This window comes from Amia ocellicauda, chromosome 16 (assembly GCF_036373705.1).
Source record: "Amia ocellicauda isolate fAmiCal2 chromosome 16, fAmiCal2.hap1, whole genome shotgun sequence".
Classification (NCBI taxonomy): Eukaryota; Metazoa; Chordata; class Actinopteri; order Amiiformes; family Amiidae; genus Amia; species Amia ocellicauda.
The window spans coordinates 12854318-12880437 of record NC_089865.1 but is presented as its reverse complement, the minus strand read 5'-3'; the positions used below and the strand labels follow the sequence as shown (position 1 = coordinate 12880437).

The 26120-nt window shown below is 40.4% G+C and overlaps 1 protein-coding gene across 9 annotated transcripts; it reads left to right on the top strand.

Moving 5' to 3' along the window:
* The first annotated feature begins 758 nt into the window (after positions 1-758).
* Positions 759-25707, top strand: LOC136711835 (WAS/WASL-interacting protein family member 1). 9 transcript variants are annotated; one of them, XM_066688371.1, is made up of 8 exons: positions 759-901; positions 12761-12856; positions 16044-16173; positions 19048-19200; positions 19479-20408; positions 21238-21450; positions 21923-22036; positions 23727-25707. In XM_066688371.1, the coding sequence occupies exons 2-8, from the start codon at positions 12797-12799 to the stop codon at positions 23777-23779; spliced, it is 1653 nt and encodes a 550-aa protein (XP_066544468.1). In that variant the 5' UTR covers positions 759-901; positions 12761-12796; the 3' UTR covers positions 23780-25707. The 9 variants fall into 9 exon arrangements, with proteins under 9 accessions (XP_066544468.1, XP_066544466.1, XP_066544467.1 ...); XM_066688369.1 differs by having other exon boundaries at positions 21923-22063; XM_066688370.1 differs by having other exon boundaries at positions 21920-22036.
* The last annotated feature ends 413 nt before the right edge of the window (positions 25708-26120 follow it).

The window sequence follows — 26120 nt, the reverse complement described above, 5'->3', positions numbered from 1 at the left end:
TGACCCAATGATACGCTGTTATCAATGGAGAATTGCAAGTTATGTTTATCATATTTAACTTCATAGAAAGATGCAATGTATGTTTTTTTTTCAAATAAATGTTATGTAAGTGATTTTAAGGGAAATTAAAATAATCTGTATCTTTTTACTTTGCCAAAGAAAACCACTGCCTACAATATATAAGGCTCCGGTTCCTGCCCACAAACCCATAGGGAACTTGTCTAATTGAAAACTGAGTATCTATTTGACAGCGTTATGTATAGGGTGGTAAAGGATGACTGTATTCCTCCATTCCACTTAGTAACATAAAGCATGACATGTTCTTTGTTGGGATTTGAATTATGAATCATAAAATGTCTAAATGGGAAAGTCACATCATTTCTGTATCCTGTTCTTTCTAAAAACTAAATTTTTCGGCCTGGCATTTAAACCAGACAACATTTTCATACATGAATATTTTAGGAACCAAGAATCATTTCAAACATATACCATTATTTAATCTATTTGGTAAGTTTTCCCTTTGTGGACATTTTAATTTATTGTTAGTTTAAAAAATGTAAAATATATATATAATAGTTTTAATTGTGCTAAGATAAATATATATAATAATAATAATAATAATAATAATAATAATAATGGATAGGTTTGTTGTATTGTTTCGTGTTAAGGCTCTCTCTCTTTCTAAAATAAAGGAGAGTAAAGTTAAACTGGAGCTGGTACCACATCTGGAAACATTGCATCATTGTGAAGGTCCCGGATCTGGGAGAAGCACAAGTTTCTCCGCAGACACACAAGCTATAAATAGCTTCACTCGGAGGAAAATGCCCCGTTTGCAAAAGCAGTAAAGACTCCATCACCTAACGGGATGTAAGAAAACTGAAAACAAAAGAAACCCAAACAGGTATGTACGGGAAAAAAGTCTCATTTAAAACTGCATCTGGCACTGGTGGGGCAGCCACTGTTGAGCGGAAACAAAACTGAAGTGCGTCCGTCTGTCGCGCTAGCAGTGGCGGCGTGAATACGAACGGGCGGCGGGCGGGTGAACCCGGCGCTTCACATGAACGGGGCGTTTTCAGGAAACACCGTTACAGCAGCATCGACGGGCTCCCACCGCTGCCAGCGACTGCTTGCCAGGGTCTGAATATCTTTTACATTTGCACCAACACACACTTAATGACACGCATTTATCGCCTTGATTGTTGAGGTGGACGGCGACTTTGGGAACTTTTCTCCATGGCTCTCTTTCTGTCCGGGCCAGCTGCGGGGAGCTCTCCCGGTCCTCACCATCGAGCCTTCAAAATACCGGGAAGATGTGCAGTCGTCGTGCAGGGCATTGCCATCGTCCATACTTTATGAATCGTGCTTGTATATCCTTGATTTGCAGTATCAGCAGTTGCAGCCATACTTTTGCTGTGTTTGTTTCAGCAGCTTCTATTGGATGAATCTATGAATGCACGGCAATATACAATGTCACCATTACAATGATGACTGATGCATGTAGTGTAACATGCTGTTGCCACCTACTGTGTGCTAGACAGGCTCAGGTGCACATTAATACAAACTGTGCTGAGAAATGCCTGGATGCTTCTTTATTGATAAAAGGTGACTTGACTCTTAAGAAATAACTTAGTAGGGAGGGTGGCTTGGTCTGAGCAGAGTTTATGAAGCAGAATGGGTCAGTATTTAAAAGGTATAATAATATACAATGCAGGTACCTTTCAGTGTTCCCCAAATAAAATTGTCAGAAGATTCAATAGAAAATATTGTTCCTAATAATGCTTTACAGGACACTCCTATATATTTTTAAAACCTAATGCTTAATATGACCCTAGTTCTATTTCATGCTATTTTATATCCCTGCCATCGCTCCCTGACTAGATTAAGGAATTACAGTAATGAAAATGCTCAGGTTTAAGGCTTGTAAATCATCCTAATCTGTTGTAGTTAGACGGATATATGGATATATTGCTTTACCCCAGTTGATCTGGCTTGCCCGTACATATTTGATAAGAGATAAAGAAAAAGAGATGCTACAGATTTTTCCCACAGTTTAGCGACTATAAAGTACAAAGAAACTCTTCAAAATGATGCTTCCTTGATGCACTAATCAGGGCAATGACCTTCTACCAATTGTATCTAGACTTTTGTACGTCTTGCATTTTGTCAGGAAAAAATAATCAAGATGCTAACTTGCATGATATTGGTTCCAGCTGTGAAACAGGGTAAGCACTATTAAAAGACTGGGTTTAACTTGCTTCCTGGATACCATACAGTTACTTTGATCAGTCACTACACACAGCGAAGTGAGCTAGCATTGTGATCTCGCTGATAGGTGCTCTTGGCTTCTCTTCTTGTAAGAGTAAAACCACATGTTTCTCACTGTCAGTAAGACAATAACCTTCGGCAGTCTTGCTAGCTGTGACCACAGTGATCGGAGAATATACAGGTTAGTACACATGCTGATATTTGTGACCCATTAATTGCACTTTTGCACTATACTAACAACAACACTGTGTTCCTGTAATGAGATGCGGATGCTGTTTATACTGGTTATTGGTTAACAAAATGTTATCAAAGTGATGTGCTTGTTTAATAATGGTTACAAAATGAAAACCGCTTTAATTGCATGTCTGATATTTTACTGTCAAAAATGTATCAAAGTTTGGTATGCAGTGTGATAAATGAATTTACATATTGAGGGGATGCTTTCATTCTAAGACTAGAAAGGAGAATTGTTCTTTCTGAGTCATTTGAAGATTTAAGTTTCCAGTTCATGAAAATTACAGCTTTTGACTAATCCATCAACTTTGTGTAGAGGTTTTGTAAAAACATAAGTTTCTATATTTTCTCATATTTTTTTGCAATGAAAATATATGTCCATCTTTGCTTTATTCCCTTTAAATATGAAGGTAATGATTGAATTAATTAATGGCAAACTGCAGTTAAGTATCAATTAATAACTTGCACCTTCCCATCAAATACAGAAGTGGTTACCATGTTGGATTTTTGCAAAACATTGAAATCCATTCGTCAGTGTGAATGTGAAAAGTCGCAAGTGTGGAGAGTATACAAAATGTCTATTGAATAAACTGGGAAGTTGGATCTCAAACGTTTGTCCTCTTCCAAGGAAAACGTGATCCGTGTAAAGACGTTGTCAGTCTAACATTGATCTGTAGCTTATTCCTGTTGAAGGAAACAAAGTTTTGTGAGCTGATTTTGAAGATCATTGGAAATACTAGTTATAGTTGGTATTCTGGGAAACCGACCGTTCAATGTAGGCATGCAGAATGTGAAAAATTGTTTAGGTTCTCTAGTGATCAGCACAAAAATGTCTTTAATATATACTTTCAATATTTTTCATTTGCAAAGTGTCTTGTAGAAAATCAGCAGAAATATGCATCCCTCCCCTGCAGGGGATTGACATGGAACTCAGTTTTGCTGTTGGCTGTTGAAAGGATGCTAACTGCTTCCTCTGTGAGCCTCGTGACCCAGCAGCGGCACAAGGCAACAACACAGTTTTTATGATCGTGATTCTGTCGGCGAGCTGAGTGAAACCAATTTAAACTTCCTGTTACACTGTAAAAGGGGCAGACTCGCACCATAAGTTCTGGTAAAAGCCTACATGAATGCTGAAAGTCCTGAAGTAGGCTGCCCGTTCTTTACTGTTGTCGATTGTAGTGCTTGAATTCATAATTGGTTACTCACTGCCTGTGGAGACGAAAGCAACAAAAGTTTATTATTGCATATCTGAGACCCCGAGGACATGTGAATAAAAAGATTGCTCTGTAGTTGAGCCTCGCTAATACAAGAAATCGTCTGTAGTTCACTGGACAATCTCTGGCAGAAAATGTGTGGCCTGTGGCCAATTGGTCACAATACTCAGAGGTTCAAATAGTTATGTATTGAGTTATCATTTTGGGTTGAACTAAAGGAAAGTGTTCCTGATATTTACTTAATATGAACAAAAATGGAGTTTACAGATGGTGATTTAATTGTATTAGGGCCCTGAAGTATTTTATAAGATACTCTAAGAAGCTTTCTGAGATGTTATCCATGATATTTTTGGCATAAAATACTTTGAGCTATCCCAATATTTAGTTCAGAGCTAAGCTTTTCTTGCAGGTCTGTTTTAGTTTTAGTGTAATGTTAATTGAATGGGGTTCTATGTTCACATCAGTCTTTTCCTGCTTGATTTCTCTCGTCACCGAATTGTCTTGTCACAATTTACTAGCTTGCAGAAGTATTGTTAACCGAACAGACCTTTTAAGCAGTAGAAGATGATTCTTATCAACTTGTGACTGTGAGCAGTGCAGTGGGACAACTTTGATAGGCTTCACAAGGTTGAGTGAGGAAGTGTGACGTTGGGTCTGTAGATTACAGGAAGCCCGTGCCTGCTAAAGGAACTGATGCTTTGAGAAAGCTACATAGAACACTGAGGTGAGCGTTTTTTTTAATGGTTCTTTTATTGTCTTTTGGGCAAGAAAACCAAAGAAGAAGCAAATGCCATGTTTCTTATGTTTCTTCTGGCTAGCACCGGCTTCCCTTGTGTCAGCACTGGTCTTTTATTTGTTTTAATGGCTAGTTAGCCTTTGCCTCATAGTCTTAGTGTTTGAACTCTAACCACAGGAGGAACTGAAATACAGCAGTCAAACTAAATGGGGAACTGTAACTTCTACACTGGTTGTTGAATTTTTGCAAAACGGTAGTTAGGAAGTTTAAGGCTGTATCAGAATATTGAGCTACTTCCCTTTAATTTATCAGGCAGCTTGTGTTTTTATTTGTGCTCCATTAAATTAAAGCCATAAACAAAACTGAACAGTGAACCAGAGAGGAGGTAAATACTTTTTTCATTTATAATAATTGATAATACAATATTTAATAATATATTATACAGCAAACTTTAGTGAGTGGGTGCATAGATTACTTTTATTATTTCCGTTACTATTTATCAAAATGACAAATTATGAGTTTGCTAATTCTTAGCTGCAGTACAGTACCTGCTGCTTTGTGAAGCTGCCCCTTTTGCAGTCTCTTGAAAATATGGCGAAAACAACTGGAAATATCTGTAAGACACAAGTAAGTTGCCAAGCGTTTGACTTCCGCTTTCTTCATAAGCTAAAGAAATGTCATGGTGTCCTTCTAGTTTTGTGTAATTTGACATATGTGGAATTGTGGGTTATACATTTTGCATCATGTATTTGTACCAATGTATTGGTTTGTTTAGTGTGCATCAGGGGGCATTACACATTGTGAAGTAGGAAAATCTTGTTTATGCAGAATTAAAGTATTTATTTCCACTGTTCTCTGCTTGATCCTAAAAGTGATCAGCCATTTGATGTTTTTTGGATATTAATTAAGATTGACCATAGTTGAGTGAAAAGCAATGGAGTTCAGCTCATTTCTTGTGGGGAGAGGGACAGTAAAGGTAACATTTTACACAAACAAGTCAGCTGTGACCATAAGGGACAGCAGAACAGGATTCACACGAGCTTGTTTGTCTGGTCTCTGAAGGTGAAATCCCTTACATTTCAAGCTGCCCACTTGTATCTCAATCACTGCTTGAACAATGTGAATAATGTCCAGCCTTTACAATACTCCGTACTGCTGAATAGTTATGACCTGCTTTACATGACATTGTATTGTGTGCTTTAAAGGGAAGTGATTGGTGTGATATGCACCTGCTGTTCATTGTATAAGTGAAGGTACTGAAATTTCAGATTTGTGATGTGAGAGATGCATGTTCTCCTTTAGACTGACTGCTAGAAGTATACAAAGATTTGAGCAATCTGTATTCTTGTACTAAGGGTCTGCAGACTGGAATGTGTTGGTTGGAAAAATATATTTATTGAGATGCAAGTTGTGTGTCTGGGAGAAAATCTTAGATTTAGTTGGTGCTTTTGGGAGAGACTTGATATTTCAATATTTCAGCTTGGTACTGATGGTTTGTATATTAATACTGTTTTTTTCTGTGCATTTGAAAACATTCATGCTGTAAACTAACTTTTAAACAAGCAGGTTTCTTTAAAATATATTGTACAACTAATTTGCAAAACTAAAGTGCACAGAATGTTTTAATTTATTGTCTATTTTAAGTGTAGTCGGTTCTTTCCACTTGTGATTTTCATGTGGAACTCCCCCAAGCAAAATATTATTCAATTTTTAAATAAGGCCTCATTAAACGTATCAAGAGACTTGCAAAATAATTATACGGGCACATCTAGTCTGAAATGTACATTTTTTTCAATGGGGAAAGCCCCTCGTATGGGGAAACCCATTGTTTCCATCCCTGTCAGCTACATTTCAAGCAATTTGATATGTATCTACTCTGAAGTGCCCAAAACTTACTCGAAAAAACAAATTGACAAATAAATAGATCTCAAATTGTAGTTAAGGTTTAAGGCATTCATTCTTTATTAATGCAGTTTGTGTTGAAGACAAACTAGGTTGACTGTTTAATATGTGGGTGTGCTGATGCACAATATTCACACTGCCTAGAAACTCTGTAGGGCAGGTCGACAACTCTCTAAAATGTTCTCCAGGGGAAACCAGGCCTTTGCTTGGTTTTCAGCTCTTATTTTGCTAACGGGCACATTTAGTTTGTACTGTGAAAGTCGTTTAAACGTCCACGTTTTGCTTGTAGATGATGAAATGTATACAGATGTGAAGTGATCGCAAGTCTGGTAGGAAAATGCCATGGATTTGTACAAGATTTATATATATTTTTTTTTGCTGCAAATAGAAGGTGAATTCACAATGTTGTAGGATAATCATGGCAAAGTTTAGATCTTTTTTAAATATCACCCTGAGATTTCATCTTCCCCAGTGAAAATTGAGCTTTGCAACAAAGATACTTTGCTTGAATGCTTGAAAGGCACTGAAGTGGCAGAACTCACTGCTACCTGGGGGAAGGACGTAATGACTCTTCCTGATGATGAAAAAGCAACACCGTGGATCTGCAGCCAAGATGTGGGCCTACCTGACCGCCAACTCACTCTGAAGGTTGACACTGAATTTCTTCACTATGAGGCTGCAAGAGACCCACTTAGTTATTTATTGCTCTTAGACTGCCCAGCACCCACAAGCCATATCCAAGAGTGCTTCTCACCATTCATGTATGACGAAGTGCTGTATTTTCCTATAGTTTCACAGCTCTCTGGTAGGCTAAAACAGCCACATGACTAAAACTGCCTCCTTGCCTTCAGTCACTTCCTGAAATTGATCTAAACTTAGAATAGAATGTTGTTTATGCAATGATTCAAATAGTAATGCGTCAGTTTATCAAAAGCACTGCTATTCTGCGTATATTGGATATAACCCTTTTTCTTTTTGGTTAGTAATCCAACCTTTGAGCCTTCAATTTATTTATACTCAAATTCATTTCACCTTTTGTTTTGTAACTTCTAGAAAAGAATCGCACTTGATCTTTTGGAAATTGTGATTTACACAGCACATCATGTCTCCCCCCCCCCTCCCACCACAAAAATATGAAAAATCTATCTTACAGCGGAACTGTTGATTTTTACATAAATAAATCAATAAATAAAAAGTATCCTTGGCAACTGCCTGTATTCCATCAGTGGAAGGGTTTTGCCCAGCTGCATTATGAGTCAGTCTGGTAAAGGAATTGAAAGGACTAATGAACCATTTCGCCAGAGAAGATGGAACAGGAGCAGTTACTCTTCTGCTAGTGACGCAGTCCAGAGCCTATCTGTGACTTTAAATCCTAACCTGAAATGCCCTCTGCTGTTCAGTCTACCTCTGGTCTCCAGGTCTCCACAGCTCAGATGTAGACAATATTCTTTGTTCGAACTTTGGCTTTCTGAGAAAAACAAATACAAAACATGCAGGCATGAGAATTCTGGTGTAACAAAACATCACATGATCAAACTCTCAAAAGTATGCATTACTGAGCTGGTCAGTTACCAGTAATGCAACTATGCAAAGAGACTAGCATGACAACAAATGGTGCTGCTGACAGCTGGCTAAACTAGCAGCACAGCTGTCACTCACACTGAACAAGTCCACAACCATTTTGGTTCGTTTTTCACATTTTTTTTTTTTCAACTTGTACATCTGGTTCAGCGTTTCGTTAGTTGTCGTTTTTTGTCTCCCGAGTTTTCAGGAGATTTGTAAAGAATAGTGCATAACGCGTCGTCTTTACAGTGACCAGCTGGTCATCCTAAGCGCCACGCTCAGTTCCCAGGCGGCTGCTTTGTCAGTGAGAGTGGACAAAACTGAACTGAAGAGATGTTCGCGAATTCTTTCGTTCTGCTACTGTCTAAAGTAAGTCATGGAGTTTAAACATTCCTTATTGAATAAATATTTACATAGTCAGGATAACGCTGGAAGCAATTTATATATATATATATATATATATAGCCTACAGTAAAGTAACAGGAATGGGAATGTTAACAGAGGAATATTGGATACACACACATGCATATTATATCTATATTTAGAAACTGCTAACACTGGGGCTGTATTCCACACCAGGCCTGCTGCAGGAAAACACCGACCTTTCAAGAACCGATTGGAATTGTTCTTGGGACACGTCTTAGGTTTTGTATTTTCCTAACAGTAGCCATGGAGAGCCATATTTGTAACCATTCTTTGAAAATTACGTACTAAATAAGGATTGATTGTGTGATAACCTACATTTCTGCAGTATGGTTTTACTCTTTCAGGTCATTACTTGGCCCACACCTTGCAGCTTAGTCTACGGAGTTTTGGTATTAAATTAGATTACCTGTTTTTAAGGAAACTTAAACTTGCAGATTTTTGTGGTTCATGTTAGTCCATGTTATTACCCAACTTTAAGGTTGTTGTTGCTGTATTTATTCATTTGTTTCGACAGCTGAAAAAATTACTACTGTTTGTTTTACAACAGTAATTGCTGATCACAAGGAAAAACATGACCACTGCTCCTTTTGCGAACTCCTCGTGTTTCGTAATTTGTGAGCAACACTAAATTTGTGCATTTGCCTTGAGGGTGAAAACAAGCAAGATGAAAGGCAGACATTAAGAGTATAAAGTGCAGTCGGGGAGCCTTCAATAAGATGCTTCAAAGGGCAGCTCAGCTTGAATGGTAGTGCCAGTGTGCTGCTCTCCAGCTTAGTTCCTTTAATTCGGCACCAAGGGCCCTTCGCTTGCGAGCAGTATTTCTAGGAGAACATTATGAAACAATTACACGGGGAAACTGCGGCTCCGGCCCGCGCTGCCTTTCATGCTAAATTTGGAGAGTACGGGTGTAATTCTAACTGCCTTCGCAAATAAGGGAATTTCTATGCTGGCTTTGTGGTGGGTATTCCCAGATGATTTTCTACAAATTCAGCAGTGCACTCCTTGGAAGTGCTTTTATTGAAAACCTGTCAAAGGAAAACAGTTACCGATGGGCTCCAGACCAGGTCCACTCTGTTGAATTAATTGAACGCCATCTCTCATGGTAATGCATAAAAAGCCTGATTGTTCTTCGCTCCTGCTAATATTAGCAAGCAGTGTGCGTGTCAGTAGCTTACATCTTCTATACAATCCTCCCAACGTCATCTGGAGCCTGGCCTGGGTTTCGGCTACGAAGACAGACATTCAGCAGCTAAAAATATCTGCCAGACAGACTAGAGCATTGGGTTAATGACAATTCTTTCACGCAAGCAAGCCTTGTTTATGTGGAAAGTGGTGGGTATTGTTTATTCTAAATGAATGTTCATGGCAGTTACCACAAAATAAAACACTGTATTGAAGAACAAGCACACTTTCAGATAAATGTATGTGTATGGATTGTTTTTAATCTAAAAATATAATAAATATAATATTTGTGGATTTATTTCAACATGCACTTGTCACTCAAAAATGTTCTGTACAGGAGCAGTTCGGTGCATACAGTTTGAATGCCATTAAAAGCACCAGTGTGGTTTTAATGCATTCCTTCTTTTTGGTGTGGAGTGGTGCGTTTAAGTGTTTCCACAGCTTTTAACCCCCCAAATTAGTTTAAAACCAAAAGCCTTCTGTTTAGTCTGATATGAACAATTTGAACAGGTGTAATTAGTGAATATTCTTATGGTGTTCCTAATTGGTGTACCTCAACTGATGTTTATAGTTCAGCACTGTTTTAAATCTGTTGGTCTTCAATCTGATCATTTCTAGCACCGAATTACCTCCCTGCCATTGTACTTTATTAAAATCCGGCATTTAATGGCGAGTCTGTCTGTTCATTGCCAAGTATGGGATTACTGAGGTTTTGTGCATAACATAATGGAGTCTTTAACAGTGTCAATATGACCTGCAGTTTCTGCTGGTTCGGTTATATGCAGCGCTGACTGCAGATCGGCTACAAACGCGCTTGAACCTTTCTTTCACCTGTATGTAAGATATGAATGCATGAAGATAGGATGTGAGACCAGGCCCTGGGGTAAGTGACATTAAAAACTGCATCTACCTCACAAGGTGACTGGTAGTAATCTTTACTTCAGTGTTCGAGAGGACACTTTTCATGGCACTGTTGGTAAACACAGGGCTGGTATTTTCAACGCTAAACTTTGGATTTAAAAAAAGATGTACTACAGTCCTGAGCAGTAGACCATTAAATATAGGAGATATGGAAGGAGTGGTGGAGATTAATAAAATCCGCCTAATCCGACAATAGGGATCTAAATGTTAAAGGAGTAATATCTGAATATAGGTAATACCACTGAGAAGTGCTTCAATAAAAAAATACTTCCCCAGTCCTCCCCAGCCACATATGGGAGGGGTGCTGTGTGCCATTTAGGGAAACCAGAACTCTGGTAGTTCTCATTTTTAGTGCCGTTGAATGTTTGTGACTCAATAACATAAGATTGGCCTTGTTTATTGAGCAAATGCGATGTGTTTTAACTGCTCTGCATGGCTACAGTGGCAGCTGTTTCTGTGTAGGACTGCAGTGAAGAGCTCAAGAAGACAAATCGTTGAAGAGGCAGGATGGCTGTGGGTTTGGTTTAAGAATGCATCTTCCTGTTGACCAGTTTCACAGGAAGTTAGAGGCCTAAAGTCAAACCAGTCTAATTGGTTTCGTTTTTGACATGCTAATGTGTCGCATGTTGGTGTTGAACTTCCTACTCACAAGTACTCCGCAGTATGAAGTAAAGGAAATGCACTCCTGTACGTTTAGATGCATTTGCATGTGACAGGAAAGGCATTACCTTGACTCAATGTAGTTTTAACCATTAAACAAGCTCTGCGGACTGAAATGGTTTGTTTTGAATTTGACCCATTTTAAGGCCGATAGCATTGTTGAGACTGATCCCTCTGTCAGCAGCAGCTGCTGTCCACGTGGAAGGACAGAACGACTGAGGGATAGGGCAATGATGGCCTTGAAATACAAGCTTTCACATAACATAGGAATCCTCAACCACAACTTATGTACTAACTAATCTACACAGATGGGCAGTCCAATTTTCGCTAACAAGTCAACAGCATAACAATGAGGTTTTCAAGTCTAATTTTTGATATAAAACCGCATCTTAGTGTAAAATGTTGCTAGATATGGTTTTTAATGGTTTAATAATAAACAGTTATGTTATGTTTTCCCCATATATGAAAATACTGTTGCACTTGGATACGTGTAAAACAGTTTGGCATTAATTAAATCAGTGGTTTTGGCCATTGCATTGGAAGCCCAAGTTACTTTTTTTTTTTTTTTTTTCCCTTTTCTTTTGGGAGAGTCTTAAAGCTGCAGTTATTTTGTGTCCTGGACAGCTCTGTCTCGAACCTTATTGTTTGGTGGGAATGCAGCGAAGTAATCGAGGGGGAAGCACTGAGATTTACACCCATCGTAATCATAACCCCACTTCTGAGCAGCCCTCAGAATATAATATAACATCTGTGGCATTCATAATACCGATTTTAGTACTGAGTTAGTTGTATGTGGTCTTATACGGGCAAATGACAGGGCTGCCTTAGTGAGACTGAGGAAGCGGGAAGCATTGTGATATCCATGTAATCAGACAGTCATGGCAAACCCAAGGTAGCAGCTAGACTAAACGCCTCGGTTTGTTTTTTGAGGGGGGCGGGGTGATTTACTATACTTAAATACTTTAATGTAATTTTAATGTAATGTGTTTTGTGTTTTGTTATATTTTTTTATGAACATACTTTTAGAAGACACAGATTAGAGATCTTGCTTTTTATCACAGTTGAATGTCCCTTCACACTTCAGAGCAATACCCTGCAGCCTCTGAGCTGAGCTCTGAAACCATTTGGAAGGGTTTTTACCACAATTTAATTTAACTCAAGTGTCAATACACTGCCAATGATAATTGGTTCTTCTCACATGTGGTTTTAAGTCAGTCTTATCTGGTTATTGAAATTCAACAATTAGAAGTAAATGAAGTATGTATGTATGTATGTATGTATGTATGTATGTATGTAGAAATTAAGAAATCACTGATGCGCATTAATTTAATTCCCAAAGGGGTAACCACAAACTTTTTTTTCCCTCTACTTTTGTTGTGCAGAGGAGTCATGTTTTTGTCTTGAAAGAAACTTTAGAACACAATACACATTTATCTTGCTGATACTGCATCTGTGTCTGTGTGTTTCTGTGTCTGTATATATTAACATTCCTATTTTATTTCTTATTGCAAGTGTCTAAATACTTGAGACTGACCTTCCCTGTGTTGAACAGGCAGATGAGGTATTCAAGATTTAAGCTTAAAACGTGACCGTCTAAACATCCATTAGTCGAGTTTTGACTGAAGCGATTGTCTCTTTTGTTCTCTCCGTGTTGCAGGAGTGAGAAGTTGAGAAGGAATATCAAGGACAGAAGATGCCAGTTCCTCCGCCCCCGCCCCCGCCCGCTGCGCCCCCTCCACCCACCTTTGCATTGGTAAGAAGTTCTCGCTTTCATTGTCCTCTCGTCAAACATGATGGGACAGCACTACAGCAGAACATTGTGACTTCCTCAGGAAAATGTATATATACTTTACATATATATACATATATGTGCACAGTACTGTGCACAAGTTTTAGGCAGGTGTGAAAAAATGCTGTAAAGTTTGCAATTTCAAGGCAGACAGGGGTTTCCAGATGTGCTGTCCAAGCTCTTTTGAAGAAGCACAAAGAAAAGGGCAATTTTGAGGACTGTAGACGCAGTGGTCGGCCAAGGAAACTTACTGCAGCAGATGAAAGACACATCATGGTTACTTCCCTTCGCAATCGGAAGATGTCCAGCAGTGCCATCAGCTCAGAATTGGCAGAAAACAGTGGCACCCTGGTACACCCATCTACTGTCCAGAGAAGTCTGGTCAGAGGTGGCCTTCATGGAAGACTTGTGGACAAAAAGCCATACCTCCGACGTGGCAACAAGGCCAAGTGACTCAACTATGCACAAAAACACAGGAAATGGCAGCAGGCGCTCTGGACTAATTAGTCAAAATTTGAAATATTTGGCTGTAGCAGAAGACTGTTTGTTCACCGAAGGGCTGGAGAGCGGTACACAAATGAGTGACTACAGGCAACAGTGAAGCATGGTGGAGGTTCCTTGCAAGTTTGGGGCTGCATTTCTGTAAATGGAGTTGGGGATTCTGTCAGAATGAATCGTCTCCTCAATGCTGAGAAGTACAGGCAGATACTTATCCATCATGCAATACCATCAGGAAGGCATCTGACTGTCCCCAGATGTATTCTGCAGCATGACAATGACCCCAAACATACAGAGAAAGTCATTTAGAACTATCTTCAGTCCTGGAAGTGATGGTGTGGCCCCCACAGAACCCTGATCTCAACATCATCCAGTCTGTCTGGGATTACATGAAGAGAGAGAAGCAACTGAGGCTGCCTAAATCCACAAAAGAACTGTGGTTAGTTCTCCAAGATGTTTGGGCCAACCTACCTACCTGTCACACCAAATATGGATTTGATGTAGATTTTTCTTCTGTTCACTCACTTTGCATTTTGTTAATTGATAAATAAAATCTATTAACGTCTATTTTTGAAAGCATTCTTACTTTACAGCATTTTTTCACACCTGCCTAAAACTTTTGCACAGTACTGTATGTGTGTGTGTGTGTGTATGTATGATATATATATAAAATATACACACACACCGATCAGCCATAACATTATGCCCACTGAAATGAATAACACTGATAATCTTGCAATCATGGCACCTATCATTGGGTGGGATGTATTAGGCAGCAAGTGAACATTTTGTCCTCAAAGTTGATGTGTTAGAAGCAGGAAAAATGGGCAAGCGTAAGGATCTGAGCGACTTTGACAAGGGCCAAATTGTGATGGCTAGACGACTGGGTCAGAGCATCTCCAGAACTGCAGCTCTTGTGGGGTGTTCCTGGTCTGCAGTAGTCAGTACCTATCAAAAGTGGTCCAAGGAAGGAAAAGCGGTGAACTGGCGACAGGGTCATGGGCGGCCAAGGCTCATTGATGCACTGGGGAGCGAAGGCTGGCCCGTGTGGTCCAATCCAACAGACGAGCTACTGTAGCTCAAATTGCTGAAAAAGTGAATGCTGGTTTTGATAGAAAGGTGTCAGAACACACAGTGCATCGCAGTTTGTTGCGTATGGGGCTGCGTAGCCGCAGACCTGTCAGGGTGCCCATGCTGACCCCTGTCCACTGCTGAAAACGTCTACAATGGGCACGTGAGCATCACAATTGGACCATGGAGCAATGGAAGAAGGTGGCCTGGTCTGATGAATCACGAGTTCAAGGTGTTGACTTGGCCTCCAAATTCCCCAGACCTCAATCCAATCGAGCATCTGTGGGATGTACTGGTCAAACAAGTCCGATCCATGGAGGCCCCACCTCGCAACTTACGGGACTTAAAGGATCTGCTGCTAACGTCTTGGTGCCAGATACCACAGCACACCTTCAGAGGTCTAGTGGAGTGCATGCCTCGACGGGTCAGGGCTGTTTTGGCGGCAAAAGGAGGACCTGCACAATATTAGGCAGGTGGTCATAATGTTATGGCTGATCGGTGTGTGTATGTGTATAATAAATAAATATATATATATATATATATATATACAGCTCTGGAAACAATTAAGAGACCACTCCAAGTTCAATGTTAAGTGGTCTCTTAATTATTTATGCTGTTTCTTCAGTAGAACAGCACTTTTTTTTTTTTGTTTTTTTGCTTGTTTTAAGAATTGCAAACAGCTGAAGGTAAAAACACACCTGTATTTTGATTATGTGAATGAAACCTTAATTTTTAAATGCATGTTTGCAACAGGTGCAGACCTTTACATGTGTTTTACCTCTTTCTACAAACTGTAGAAGGTAGGTTATTTTGAAAAGAAACAAGCTGCATCGAAAGGGTAAACGATGCCTGCAGTCTGTGGGAGGGAGAAAAAGAAAAAGCATCTCGGTGTAATGCTCACATAAAAGGATTAATGATTGGTGCAATAAGGCCAAGTGCTATGTAGGCAACACCCCACAGCTCTGACCATAAATAGCTATGTATTGGAGTGTATTGACACTTTACAATATGTCACTCTACCACTGCTCAAAGTTCACACTGAACTGTCATTTTTAACCAAGGCAATTAAACTGCTTGACACCTACCATGGAAAGTGTCACCTCTAAAATTGGTGGCAAACCCAGAAGCTTTAGGAGCTAGTGCTGCTGTTTACTAGTATTTGCGCCACTTCTTTTAAGCCATCCATGTACACAGGCAGTCTAAATGACGGGGGCACCTGGAAATCTTGCGGAGTGTTTTATCTTGAATTCAGTATTTTTATAAGGCATTGGCATTTCACTGATTCATGTGTCTGTTAATTACCCCTCAGACAACAAGTGTAAGTGTTGACTGCTTTAGTGCCCTGATACAATGTTTTACGTCTAATTTCCTCTTTATTTTTTATTTTGTAGTCTTGTAACAGAACCATGCCCACCCTGCTCCACAGTGCCACCTGGTGGTAGTTGTGTACTCTTCATAAAGGGTTTTGGGGACCTGTATCTATTAAAATATGCAGTAAATTGGTAATGTGCTTGTTTACTCTTGTGCCTGTGAGATTCCTGTTATTGCTGCACAATCATTTAGAGTTCATATTTTCTTATAGGCCAATACAGAAAAACCTCCTCTGACCAAGTCTGGACAACAGAGTAGGAGTGCTCTGTTGTCGGATATTTCAAAAGGAGCAAGATTAAAGAAGACTGTGACAAATGACAGAAGTGCTCCAGTATTTGAAAGTAAGTAAAGTTAAAAATGACATTTTCTATATATATATACACACACACAACCATTCAAAAGTTTGGGTTCATTTAGAAATGTCCTTGAAAATACATGAAAATGAGTTTGAATAGGAAATATATCAAAATGAATAGGAAATAGTCATTGACGAGGTTAGAAATAATAGTCTTTTCCTTCATACTTTGCTTCCGTCAAAGAATCCACCATTTGCAGCAATTATAGCCTTGCATGCCTTTGGCATTCTAGTTGTCAATTTGTTGAGGTAATTTCACCCCATGCTTCCTGAAGCACCTCCCACAAGTTGTATTGGATAGATGGGCACTTCTTATGTACCATATGCTCAAGCTGCTCCCACAACAGCTCAATAGGGTTGAGATCTAGTGACTGAGCTGGTCACTCCATTATAGACAATACCAGCTGACTGCTTCTTCCCTAAATAGTTCTTGCATAGTTTGGAGCTGTGCTTTGGGTCACTGTCCTGTTGTAGGAAGAAATTGTCTCCAATCAAGCGCTGTCCACAGGGTATGGCCTTTTACCCTGTACAAATCTCCCACTTTACCACCACCAAAGCACCCCCAAACCATCACATTGCCTCCACCATGCTTGACAGATGGCGTCAAGCACTCCTCCAGCATCTTTTCATTTGGTCTGCGTCTCACGAATGTTCTTCTTTGTGATCCGAACTCGAACTTAGACTCTGTCCAGTGTTCTTTTGCCCATCTTAATCTTTTCTTTTTATTGGCCAGTCTAAGATATGCTTTTTCTTTGCAACTCGGAGTCGCCTCTTCACTGTTGATGTTGAGATGGGTGTTTTGCGGGTACTATTTAATGAAGCTGCCCGTTGAGGACCCGTGAGGCGTCTGTTTCTCAAACTAGATACTCTAATGTATTTGTCCTCTTGCTCAGCTGTGCACTGGGGCCTCTCAATCCTCTTTCTATTCTGGTTAGAGCCAGTTTTCGCTGTTCTGTGAAGGGAAGAGTACGCAGCACTGTACGAGATCTTCAGTGTCTTGGCAATTTCTCGCATGGAATAGCCTTCATTTCTCAGAACAAGAATAGACTGAGTTTCTGAAGAAAGTTCTTTGTTTCTGGCCATTTTGAGCCTGTAATCGAACCCACAATTGCCTCTGTACGCCTATGTAGATATTCCATTACAAATCAGCCGTTTCCAGCTATGGTAGTAATTTACAACATTAACAATGTCTACACTGTATTTCTGATCAATTTTATGTTATTTTAATGCACAAAAAATTAGCTTTTCTTTTGAAAAAAAGGACATTTCTAAGTGACCCCAAACACGTGTGCGTGTGTGTGTGTGTGCAATATATGAATAAGTCCCTCTTATTCCCAACTAATAGCAGTTGACATTGTGCATAGTATTCAACTATTTCACAATTCTGTGTGGGCCTACTAAAACTGCTACTCACTACTCGCTGAAGTGTAGGAAACCAATTAAAGGATTAAATTATTTAAAAGCAATACTTGCCCTGAAAGTCTTCTCGGATAATTATGCACCGACACTTAAGGAGGCCAGCCGCAGTCACTAATTATTTTTGCACAATCAAGCACAGCATCTGCAAAGAGGATGCCAGGAAGAGAATTGCATTTTCACCCCCAGCAAGCAGCATTCGCATCGCCATGGTGGTTCTGGCAATTTGAGCTCCACAAAAACCTATAAATAAATGTAATGATAGTTTTGCAAAATTCCTTTTTTTGAATGCTGTATTTTTAGCGATTCTTGCCTGAAAATTTAATTGAAAGTGTATCGATTTGCTTATTTGATTTAACATTCCATGTTTTGAAAATCCTAAATCTAAAATATTTCATATAGCTATGCAAAATATAATACGTCAGATTTCACCTGTGTGTACAGATTTTTTTTAGGCCATTTGCATCCTCTTTAAATATTTCTGGATGGTTTTGGCAGGTCATACAGTTCCCAACTTTATTTCCAAAATCGTAATTTTCATGACATTCGTGACGGTAGTAAAACGATATTAGAAAGTCAGTGTTATAGAAAACACAAACAAATACTTACAGATTAATTTGTTAATGTGGTATTAATGATATTTATCAAGCAGCATGTGAGCATATGATACTAGTATACATTGTATTCTGTAAGTTGCCCTGGATAAGGGCATCTGCAAATAAATAATAGTATTTGAAAGGTTTTAATATTCAGAGAATGCAAGGCTAATGCTGTACTCTGTTACTGAAGATGCAAAAACTGACCCCCCCTCTGGAATCCACTAAACCAAAAATAAAACTGCACATCTGTCAGTCCATAATTAAATGCATTATGGTATTAGTATGGTCTAGTGGTATGCACTATGGGTTTCTCCAGTATTTATTTTTACATGCATCTTTGAGAGAATTAAGCTCCTCATATTGCTTCAGTTTTATTTAGGTTAAGTCCTTGGGGGAGGGATATAAACAGATATTGCACAAAATCGTAATTATGCTCAGGCTAGTAAATAAAGTACTGTAGTGCGAGACTGTTACGAATGAATTAAACTCTTAATTAATTTCTTAGCGTTTAGGATACCTGTCAGTATTGTGGAGCACACTGAAGTAGTGACAAGATTTTATAAAACCACGGTTTATGTTTCCTCAAACCTTTTTCTTCCTCAGATCAAAACCACTAAATCATCAATATAACATTTCATAATGACTTCCTTTCAGGTAATAAATATGATCTACAAATCAAGAGCAGAACCCAAAGCCGAATATTACAGGTGGCAGTGAAAACTTGTGAACCCTTCATTTAACTTCATCATACAGTCTAGGTCAGACTGCAGAGGCTACGGATAATGGTGGTTTTGCCATCAGGTGTGTGGGGTGCTGCTGTTGACGTATTGTTTTTGTTTTTGCAGAGCCCAAGGGCTCAGGGGGGGGAGGAGGAGGTGGCGGCGGCGGTGGCGGTGGCGGTGGTGGCGGCGGTGGGGGAGGAGCTCCAGGTGGACTCGGAGGTCTCTTCCAAGGTGGGATGCCGAAGCTGCGGTCTGCGGGGAACCGGGAGAGCGGTGGTAAGAGCTGGAACACCGACATGAGCACCTACACACTCGCACTGCAGCAGGGCGCTGCTTCTAGACTGAGTGTTTATTTCAGACCTGTGTTCGTTTCTCTAATTTAGAGAAACGCAAAAAAGTCAATCTATATCTCAATGGTGTCTCAAGCCTTTAAAAGTAAGCTGAAGTCAGCACATTCTCACCACTTAGAGCACACTGCAGTCATGGCTAACGCATCTTGGACAGCGGGCACTGTGTTCTGTTGTCTTTATCCCTATTTCTCTTCCTGTCTTCAGACTCTGGTGGGGGGAGACCCCCAATGCTGCCTCCGGGAGGACGAGCAACCTCAGCCAGGCCCTTTGGGGGGAGCTCTGCCTCCGCGTCCCGGTTTCCAGGTGCACCCCCTTCTGTACCGAGGAGCGGTGCCCCTGAGCTACCCCGAGGCCGCGTGACTCCGCCCCGGCCAGAGATGGGGGGTGGGCCGCCTCCTGTGCCCAGCACCCCCCGGCCTCCCCAAGGGGGCTTCCAGAACAGAGGCCCACCACCCCTGCCAGGAGGAGGCCGCCCCCCCAGCTCCAGCCCGGGCCCCCCACCCCCAGCCCTGCCAGGAGGAGGCCGCCCCCCCAGCTCCAGCCCGGGCCCCCCAGCCCTGCCAGGAGGAGGCCGCAACCTCGGCTCCAGCCCGGGCCCACCACCCCCATCTCTACCAGGAGGAGGCCGCCCCTCCAGCTCCAGCCTGGGCCCCCCACCACCCTCCTTGCCAGGCAGGAATCAGGGCCCGCCGCCTGTGCCTGGGGGCAACGCCTTCCCTCGGCAGCCCTCTTTCTCGAACACCCCCGTGCCCAGCTCTGGCCGCCCTCCTCTCCCTCCCGCCCCTGGCAGGTCCTCTGATGACCGCCCCCCGCCTGTGCCTCTGGGAAGTAGGCCCTCCATGAACAGAGACACCCCCCCTCCTCCGCCCCCCTCTCAGATTAACAAGCCCCCCGTCTCCTCCGCACCTCGCCCCAACCCTTCCTCTGGTGCCCCCCCATTACCCCCAGGCAGGCCAGGACCCCCTCCACTGCCACCCACTCCTGGTGGGGATGAGGACATCCCCAGGCTGCCCCAGAGGAACCTGTCCCTCAACTCCCATGCCCCTGCACCCCCGCCAGGACGGACTTGCCCTCTCCCACCCCCATCCAATGAGAGACCCCCGCCTCCAGTCAGAGACCCCCCTGGACGCTCAGGTAGGAAGAGATCAGTGCTTTGTCTGAGCTTTCAAGAGAACTGTCACTGAACCGCAATACTGTAGTTTTACTTTAGTTATTTTATTTATTTAATTATATAGTAGTAGTACTACAGCATGTATAATCAAGCCTCTCACTACAGGTCATGGCTTGTATTAAAGCTCAAGAGGTATGTAGAGGCTGGCTGTTGTGAAGGACTGGCAGTACAGGATGTGGTATTTTGGGCAACAGTGTCCCGACAGCATTGCTGGAATTTTGGGTGAGGGCATGTAGACCTACCAACACAATATCAACATGTTGTGAGCTGGGAATGTAACACCCTTAACAGTCCTGACCTCAAACGCAAAACCAATGAATCATTCTAATAGTATAATACTGTATTGGTCCAAATATTAAACAGGCATTACCTTAAAAAATGTACCCCATCATTATTAAACTGATAAGATGGCGATAAATGGGGAAAATAAACACTTCTAGGGGGTGTCAGTGATGCCTTTTAGGTCCATGAAAGGATTCCCTCTGAGACTGTGCATTCAAAAGCAGACGTTTTTTCCCCCCACCATCGTCTGACCTTGCTCTGAGTGATGCCAAAGTTTTTAGCAGCACAACGATTTGATGTTTCAGCGTCTCTAACAACCACGATTTTAAGATTTGCATCATTCTTGACATTCTTCACAGTCCATAAATATAGGACGAGTTGTATTTTAAAAGTATTTTCTTAAAAAAACTAACTGGAAAATCCCACCACAAAACACTTGTCTTGCATGTGGGCCAATAAAGTAATAAAAATGAACTGTGTGATAAAACCTACTGTCCCATCACTTGTCAGGACCCCTGCCCCCTCCACCTCCAAGCGGCAGAAATGGAGGAAGTGTGAGGTCATCGCCAGCACCCCCACCACCCAACAGACCCGGAGCAGAGCCCCCCCGAGGAGGACATCGGCCACCTCTCCCCCCTGACAGGCCAGGGGTTGGGGGCCCCCCACCGCCCCCACCACCGATGAGGAACGGTTACCAGGATGCTCCTCACACAGCAGGGGACGGTACGGGATGCTAGTGTGGTCACCGGCCATGTGTGATTATGGCAGTGACCTCACAAACCCTCTCTGGCTTTTCCTTTTCCTATATGGATTATTGTATCAGTCTCTGTTTTAAAGGAACATTTTTGCTTTGAAATTGGACACCTTTTAAACCAGTTTTATAAGAAAACTGTCATGCTTCAGTAAATCAAGTTTAATGTAATGAGTTGAGCTCATGTGAGAATAGTGTTGTGCAGAAAAAGGCCATTTTAGTGCTTTTCCAACAGTACATTTCTTAACACACTGCCATCTGGTGGTTTACAAAGATTCTCAGTATATTATGTTTTCGTCTGATTCTTATACATTTAATAATTCACACTTTTTAAATATAATTTAGTTTTTCTGCTCCTCCTCCCCTAAATTTATGATCCATTTAAGTCACTGTGTTAATGCCTCCTACTTCAGCGTCTTTCAAAATCTCCTCTGTTTTCAGCAGATGATTGGGAAGGCAGATTTTCTTTCCATCCCATCTCAGACTTGCCCCCACCAGAGCCCTACGTGCCCTCTCAGAAGACTTACCCCAGCAAACTGGCAAAGAGTGAGAGCAGAGGTGAGGCTTTTACCCCTCAACACTCGGGTGAGACTGCACTTTTCTCACTCGCATTTCATTTTTAAAGCTTATTAATTTCGTATGTGCTTATTTTGGATTTCTCCACCTTTTAATCATTGCAATCATTTCCTTGGTATTAAATTGAAAAGAAAGTATTCCAGTTATGACTAAATTCCTTGTTAAGCTAATCTCCGCTGAAGCTTACAAATACTAGTCGGGAATGGGCCTTCTGCTCTAAAGTTCACTGCAGAACTGCATTTTGAGAGAACACCAGAAAATACAAAACCGTGTTAGTAGTCCTCACCTCATAAAGCAACGATAATGCAAATGGGAGTGTACTGTTGCAACAAGTCCTCTATGGTCTGATGCCATTTGCTGAGACAACATCTGCTGATGTGAATTCAATAAATTGTACCTCTGGGGCTGCAAGAGGGTCTGTTTTCGGTTAGTGTTAGACTGATTTTGTCAGCCATGTAATATAAAGGTGTTTGACACTGTTTTTCCTCTGCCGGTTTGTACCTGAATTCAGTAGTCTTTTAACACATTGAAATGCATTTCCGAAAAACATCACTGCAGCACTGAAGTTAACAAGGATATTATCATAGATGCATTTTATAATGCTTGTGTTTTAACTAGATTTTGAAAATGCAAGACAGTACAACATGTTATGCTAATAAGGATGCACTGGGTTACAAAGCTAAGTAAAAAGTAAATATTGTATTACAAAAACATGTATGGTTGCTTTCTTTAGGTAGAGTACACTGAGAGAACCGATGTTTTGTCAGTTTGCAGTTGGAGTTATAACCAAGCAGCACCTGTTGGTTTTGTACCAATTATGCAGATACTTGCTAATGGTGTGTCTGAGAAATATGTATTATTGCTTACATGATGGAAGTGAAGACATTTCCGTTGCCTTGTTAACAAGTGTGAAGACGTACACCACACAGGAAACCTGGCAACACAACTCTTTTCCCCTGGTCATAACAACTAACAACTTGAGTGAACTAGCTTAAAAAGAAAAACAAAGAGCATTTTATAAAGCAATGTACTCATGTGATTTACTTGGTGCATATTTGTTATTTTCTGTGTCTGCCACCTTTAACGAAAGGCAGCTAATGTATATGACCGTTCTGTTAAATGTAATGTAACCTTGTAAACTCAAAGGGAACTGTACAATTTCCTGAGAGCAATGCTTAGTTGAGTGTTCCAGTGTAACGCATGATGCAAATTACACAGGAAGACAAAAAACACATTCAGGTATTGGCAACCACAACAAATCATGAACAGGATAACCCTTACAATGTAGTGCATTTGAACTGAGAGTGTGCTTTAGAGCAGGTTGTACAATACAACGTCCTTGTGAAACGATCCGTTGTAGTGGCTGGTAGAGACAGGTGGTACGATTTTCCACATGCAGTGTACATTTGTTTTTTGAGGAAGATGGTCTAATTCTGAAATTCAAAGGTAGAGCTAAGAGAAGAGAATGACCAGAGAAGACACGAGATGCATATTGCATTTCCAGTTAAAATTATATTCTAGCTATCAAAGTGGTCTGCCTTTAATTTGTGCTGACTTTTAAAAAAGAAAAAGCAAACACTGACACAGAAAACACTGGGTTTTTGTTGGCTCACAAATAAAGAAAATCCCCAGCGTTTGTTCTCGAGTTCATAACTTGATCTTGTTTTTACAGGCTCCGGAAGAAAGGAAAGAGGCGCCCCTCCCCTCCCACCAATACCCAGGTGAAATGAAGAGCTCCCAGCGGGCAGCGCTTCACCTCTCGGGACCACTTCTGTTTCTCTATTAAAGACCATATCTGCAGTTATCTCTTTCAGCTTAACATTTCCATTTCTTTTGTGCAGAAAATGTGGAGCGTGCACATTGGTTAGAGTAACGTGCATTGCTGGAGTTTAAAGCCCATTATCGTCATTTCCAAATTTGCACAAAGTGCCTTACAAAATGCAATTGTTTACAAAACTATAGGACTTGACTGCCTTTGTGTTGTCAACCCCCCCAAATGTGTTATATCTGAGACTTTCCTCAATACAGGGACATTTTTAAACACTTTGTAAATGTCATGTTTTGTTTTGATCTGAAAATATTGTTGGTGCAATACAGGCAGTGTCAATTACAAAAGCTTTCATGAAGTTCTATAAAGCTGTTAATTCCTATGCTTATTCAGGTTCAAAACCAAGAGAGTTCAAATAGAAAGTGTGTTGACTTAAACCAATGGAGTCTAAATAATGCCACCATTTTAAAGCCACTTTTTCCATTTATTTTATATCTGCATATTTTTTTATTGTATTTGTGGAATGAGAGAACTCTCCCTGGAGGAGAGAACAGTATAGATATAAAATGTAATGGTGGTTCAATTTCAGTCTCCCACTTATGTCTATAAAATAGGTTGGGGTTTATTTTGAAGATTATAAATGGGGATATATAATGTAATTAAGTCTTGGGTGACTAACTAGGCCATCTATATTATTGTCAATAGCAGTAAATAGGTCTGAAAATGTTTATAGCAGAGCTTTGTCATAATTATAGCTTTTGTTGGTAATCATTATAGTTTAACCTAAAATTTTAAAAATATTGTTTTTCAGCACACAGTATTATGCTTGGTCACAGCTTACACTAATGGACACCCATTCTTAATTAATTGATGTATGAATACCATAAAAATAAGACCTGAATACTTTCTGCACTTCATCATGTCTGCTGTTAATGTATAATAGTCAGGGTGGTTAGAGGGTTATGGGCTAGGACTGGGGTCAACATCTGCCTCAGTGTAAGTGCATGAGGCATTAATGTCGTGTTTCTGTGGGATTCAAACATTAACTCATTAAGGATTGAGTCCCATTATTGTAAAGTGTTACCCTATGCTTTAATAATAACATAAAAGTTCAGAAGATTTTTTTTTTTTTTTGTAGACCCTGTTAAATTGCATGAACTCTACACGGAGCTGCCTGTAGAATCATCTTTTTCATTTTCCTTTGATTTCTAACATTATAGTCTAGTAAATATGATGTATCAGGGAACTTTGTGATATGAAATGTGTCTGATAGTGGACACTGTTTATCAGTGTTAAAGTGATCCAATTGACACACAATGCTTTTCTTAATATTGTTGATTAGGAATAAAAACACGTTTTGATCTCTACAGAAAACAACTTATTTACATGTTAAAAAAAAACATTATCTGGCAATTTGTAAATGCAATATAATAAAAAAAAGATATTTCCTAACCTTCTCATCAAGGCCAAGGTACCTATGGAAATGACACCTGTGTGGAGAGGAGTGGAGACCGGCTGTACTACATGAAGTGCTGCAGTATGCATTTTGACAATTAACCTATCAAGACTATAACATGTAGTCGGATTCATATCTTGTGTTCTGATCACATGACCGCGCTCCAGTGGTATAGCAGTCTAGTATAGTGAAGTATCTGCACACAATGTGTTCATGACAACCTGTAGCTGCAGTTAATCTTATGCATTTCATCGAATTCTTGTGTTTGTTTGTTTTTTGGTGACATTACATTTTAAAACCAACATGTGTATTTAATAAGTGTCACATTATAATTGTATTTATAATCGGGTCAAGGTTGGAAAGTTGACTGCTGTGCTGCATTGTTTGAAAAGGCTTAGGTTTTCAAAATAAATAGACACTGATATCTGACCGTTTTGATTTTTATTTGCCCCTCTGCACTGTGTACTGTGAAGCACATCTGTCACTTGTTAATGTGGAAACTGCGCCCTCTCCAGGACACTATAAATATTTACTCAGTACTGTATCGCAAAAATGGAAAAATAACCTTTATTTTCATGAGTATTTTTAAGTAATAGAGCTCAAACTGGATCTCAGATGTATCATTTTATGGCTAAATGAGTGCTGTGTCCACAAAGCTAAAATGATGTATGATCTATCTTTATTTGGTATAGGTACTAATAATATCCAATTAGACGATATTTCTAAAGTGAAATTGACATAATATACATTTTAGTCGATACAAAGGTTAATTGACGTTACATTCAAACAAATGAAACCAAACCATGTAGCCAAATGAATCACAAAACCCCCTGAAAAACACG

Bases quoted from the DNA above. Each gene is read 5' to 3' on its own strand.
- LOC136711835 (XM_066688362.1), top strand. From the start codon at position 12,797: ATGCCAGTTCCTCCGCCCCCGCCCCCGCCCGCTGCGCCCCCTCCACCC. The intron at 19,201-19,478 runs GTAAGAGCTGGA...TCCTGTCTTCAG, and splicing joins GGGGAACCGGGAGAGCGGTG to ACTCTGGTGGGGGGAGACCC. The intron at 22,064-23,726 runs GTGAGACTGCAC...TTGTTTTTACAG, and splicing joins TTTTACCCCTCAACACTCGG to GCTCCGGAAGAAAGGAAAGA.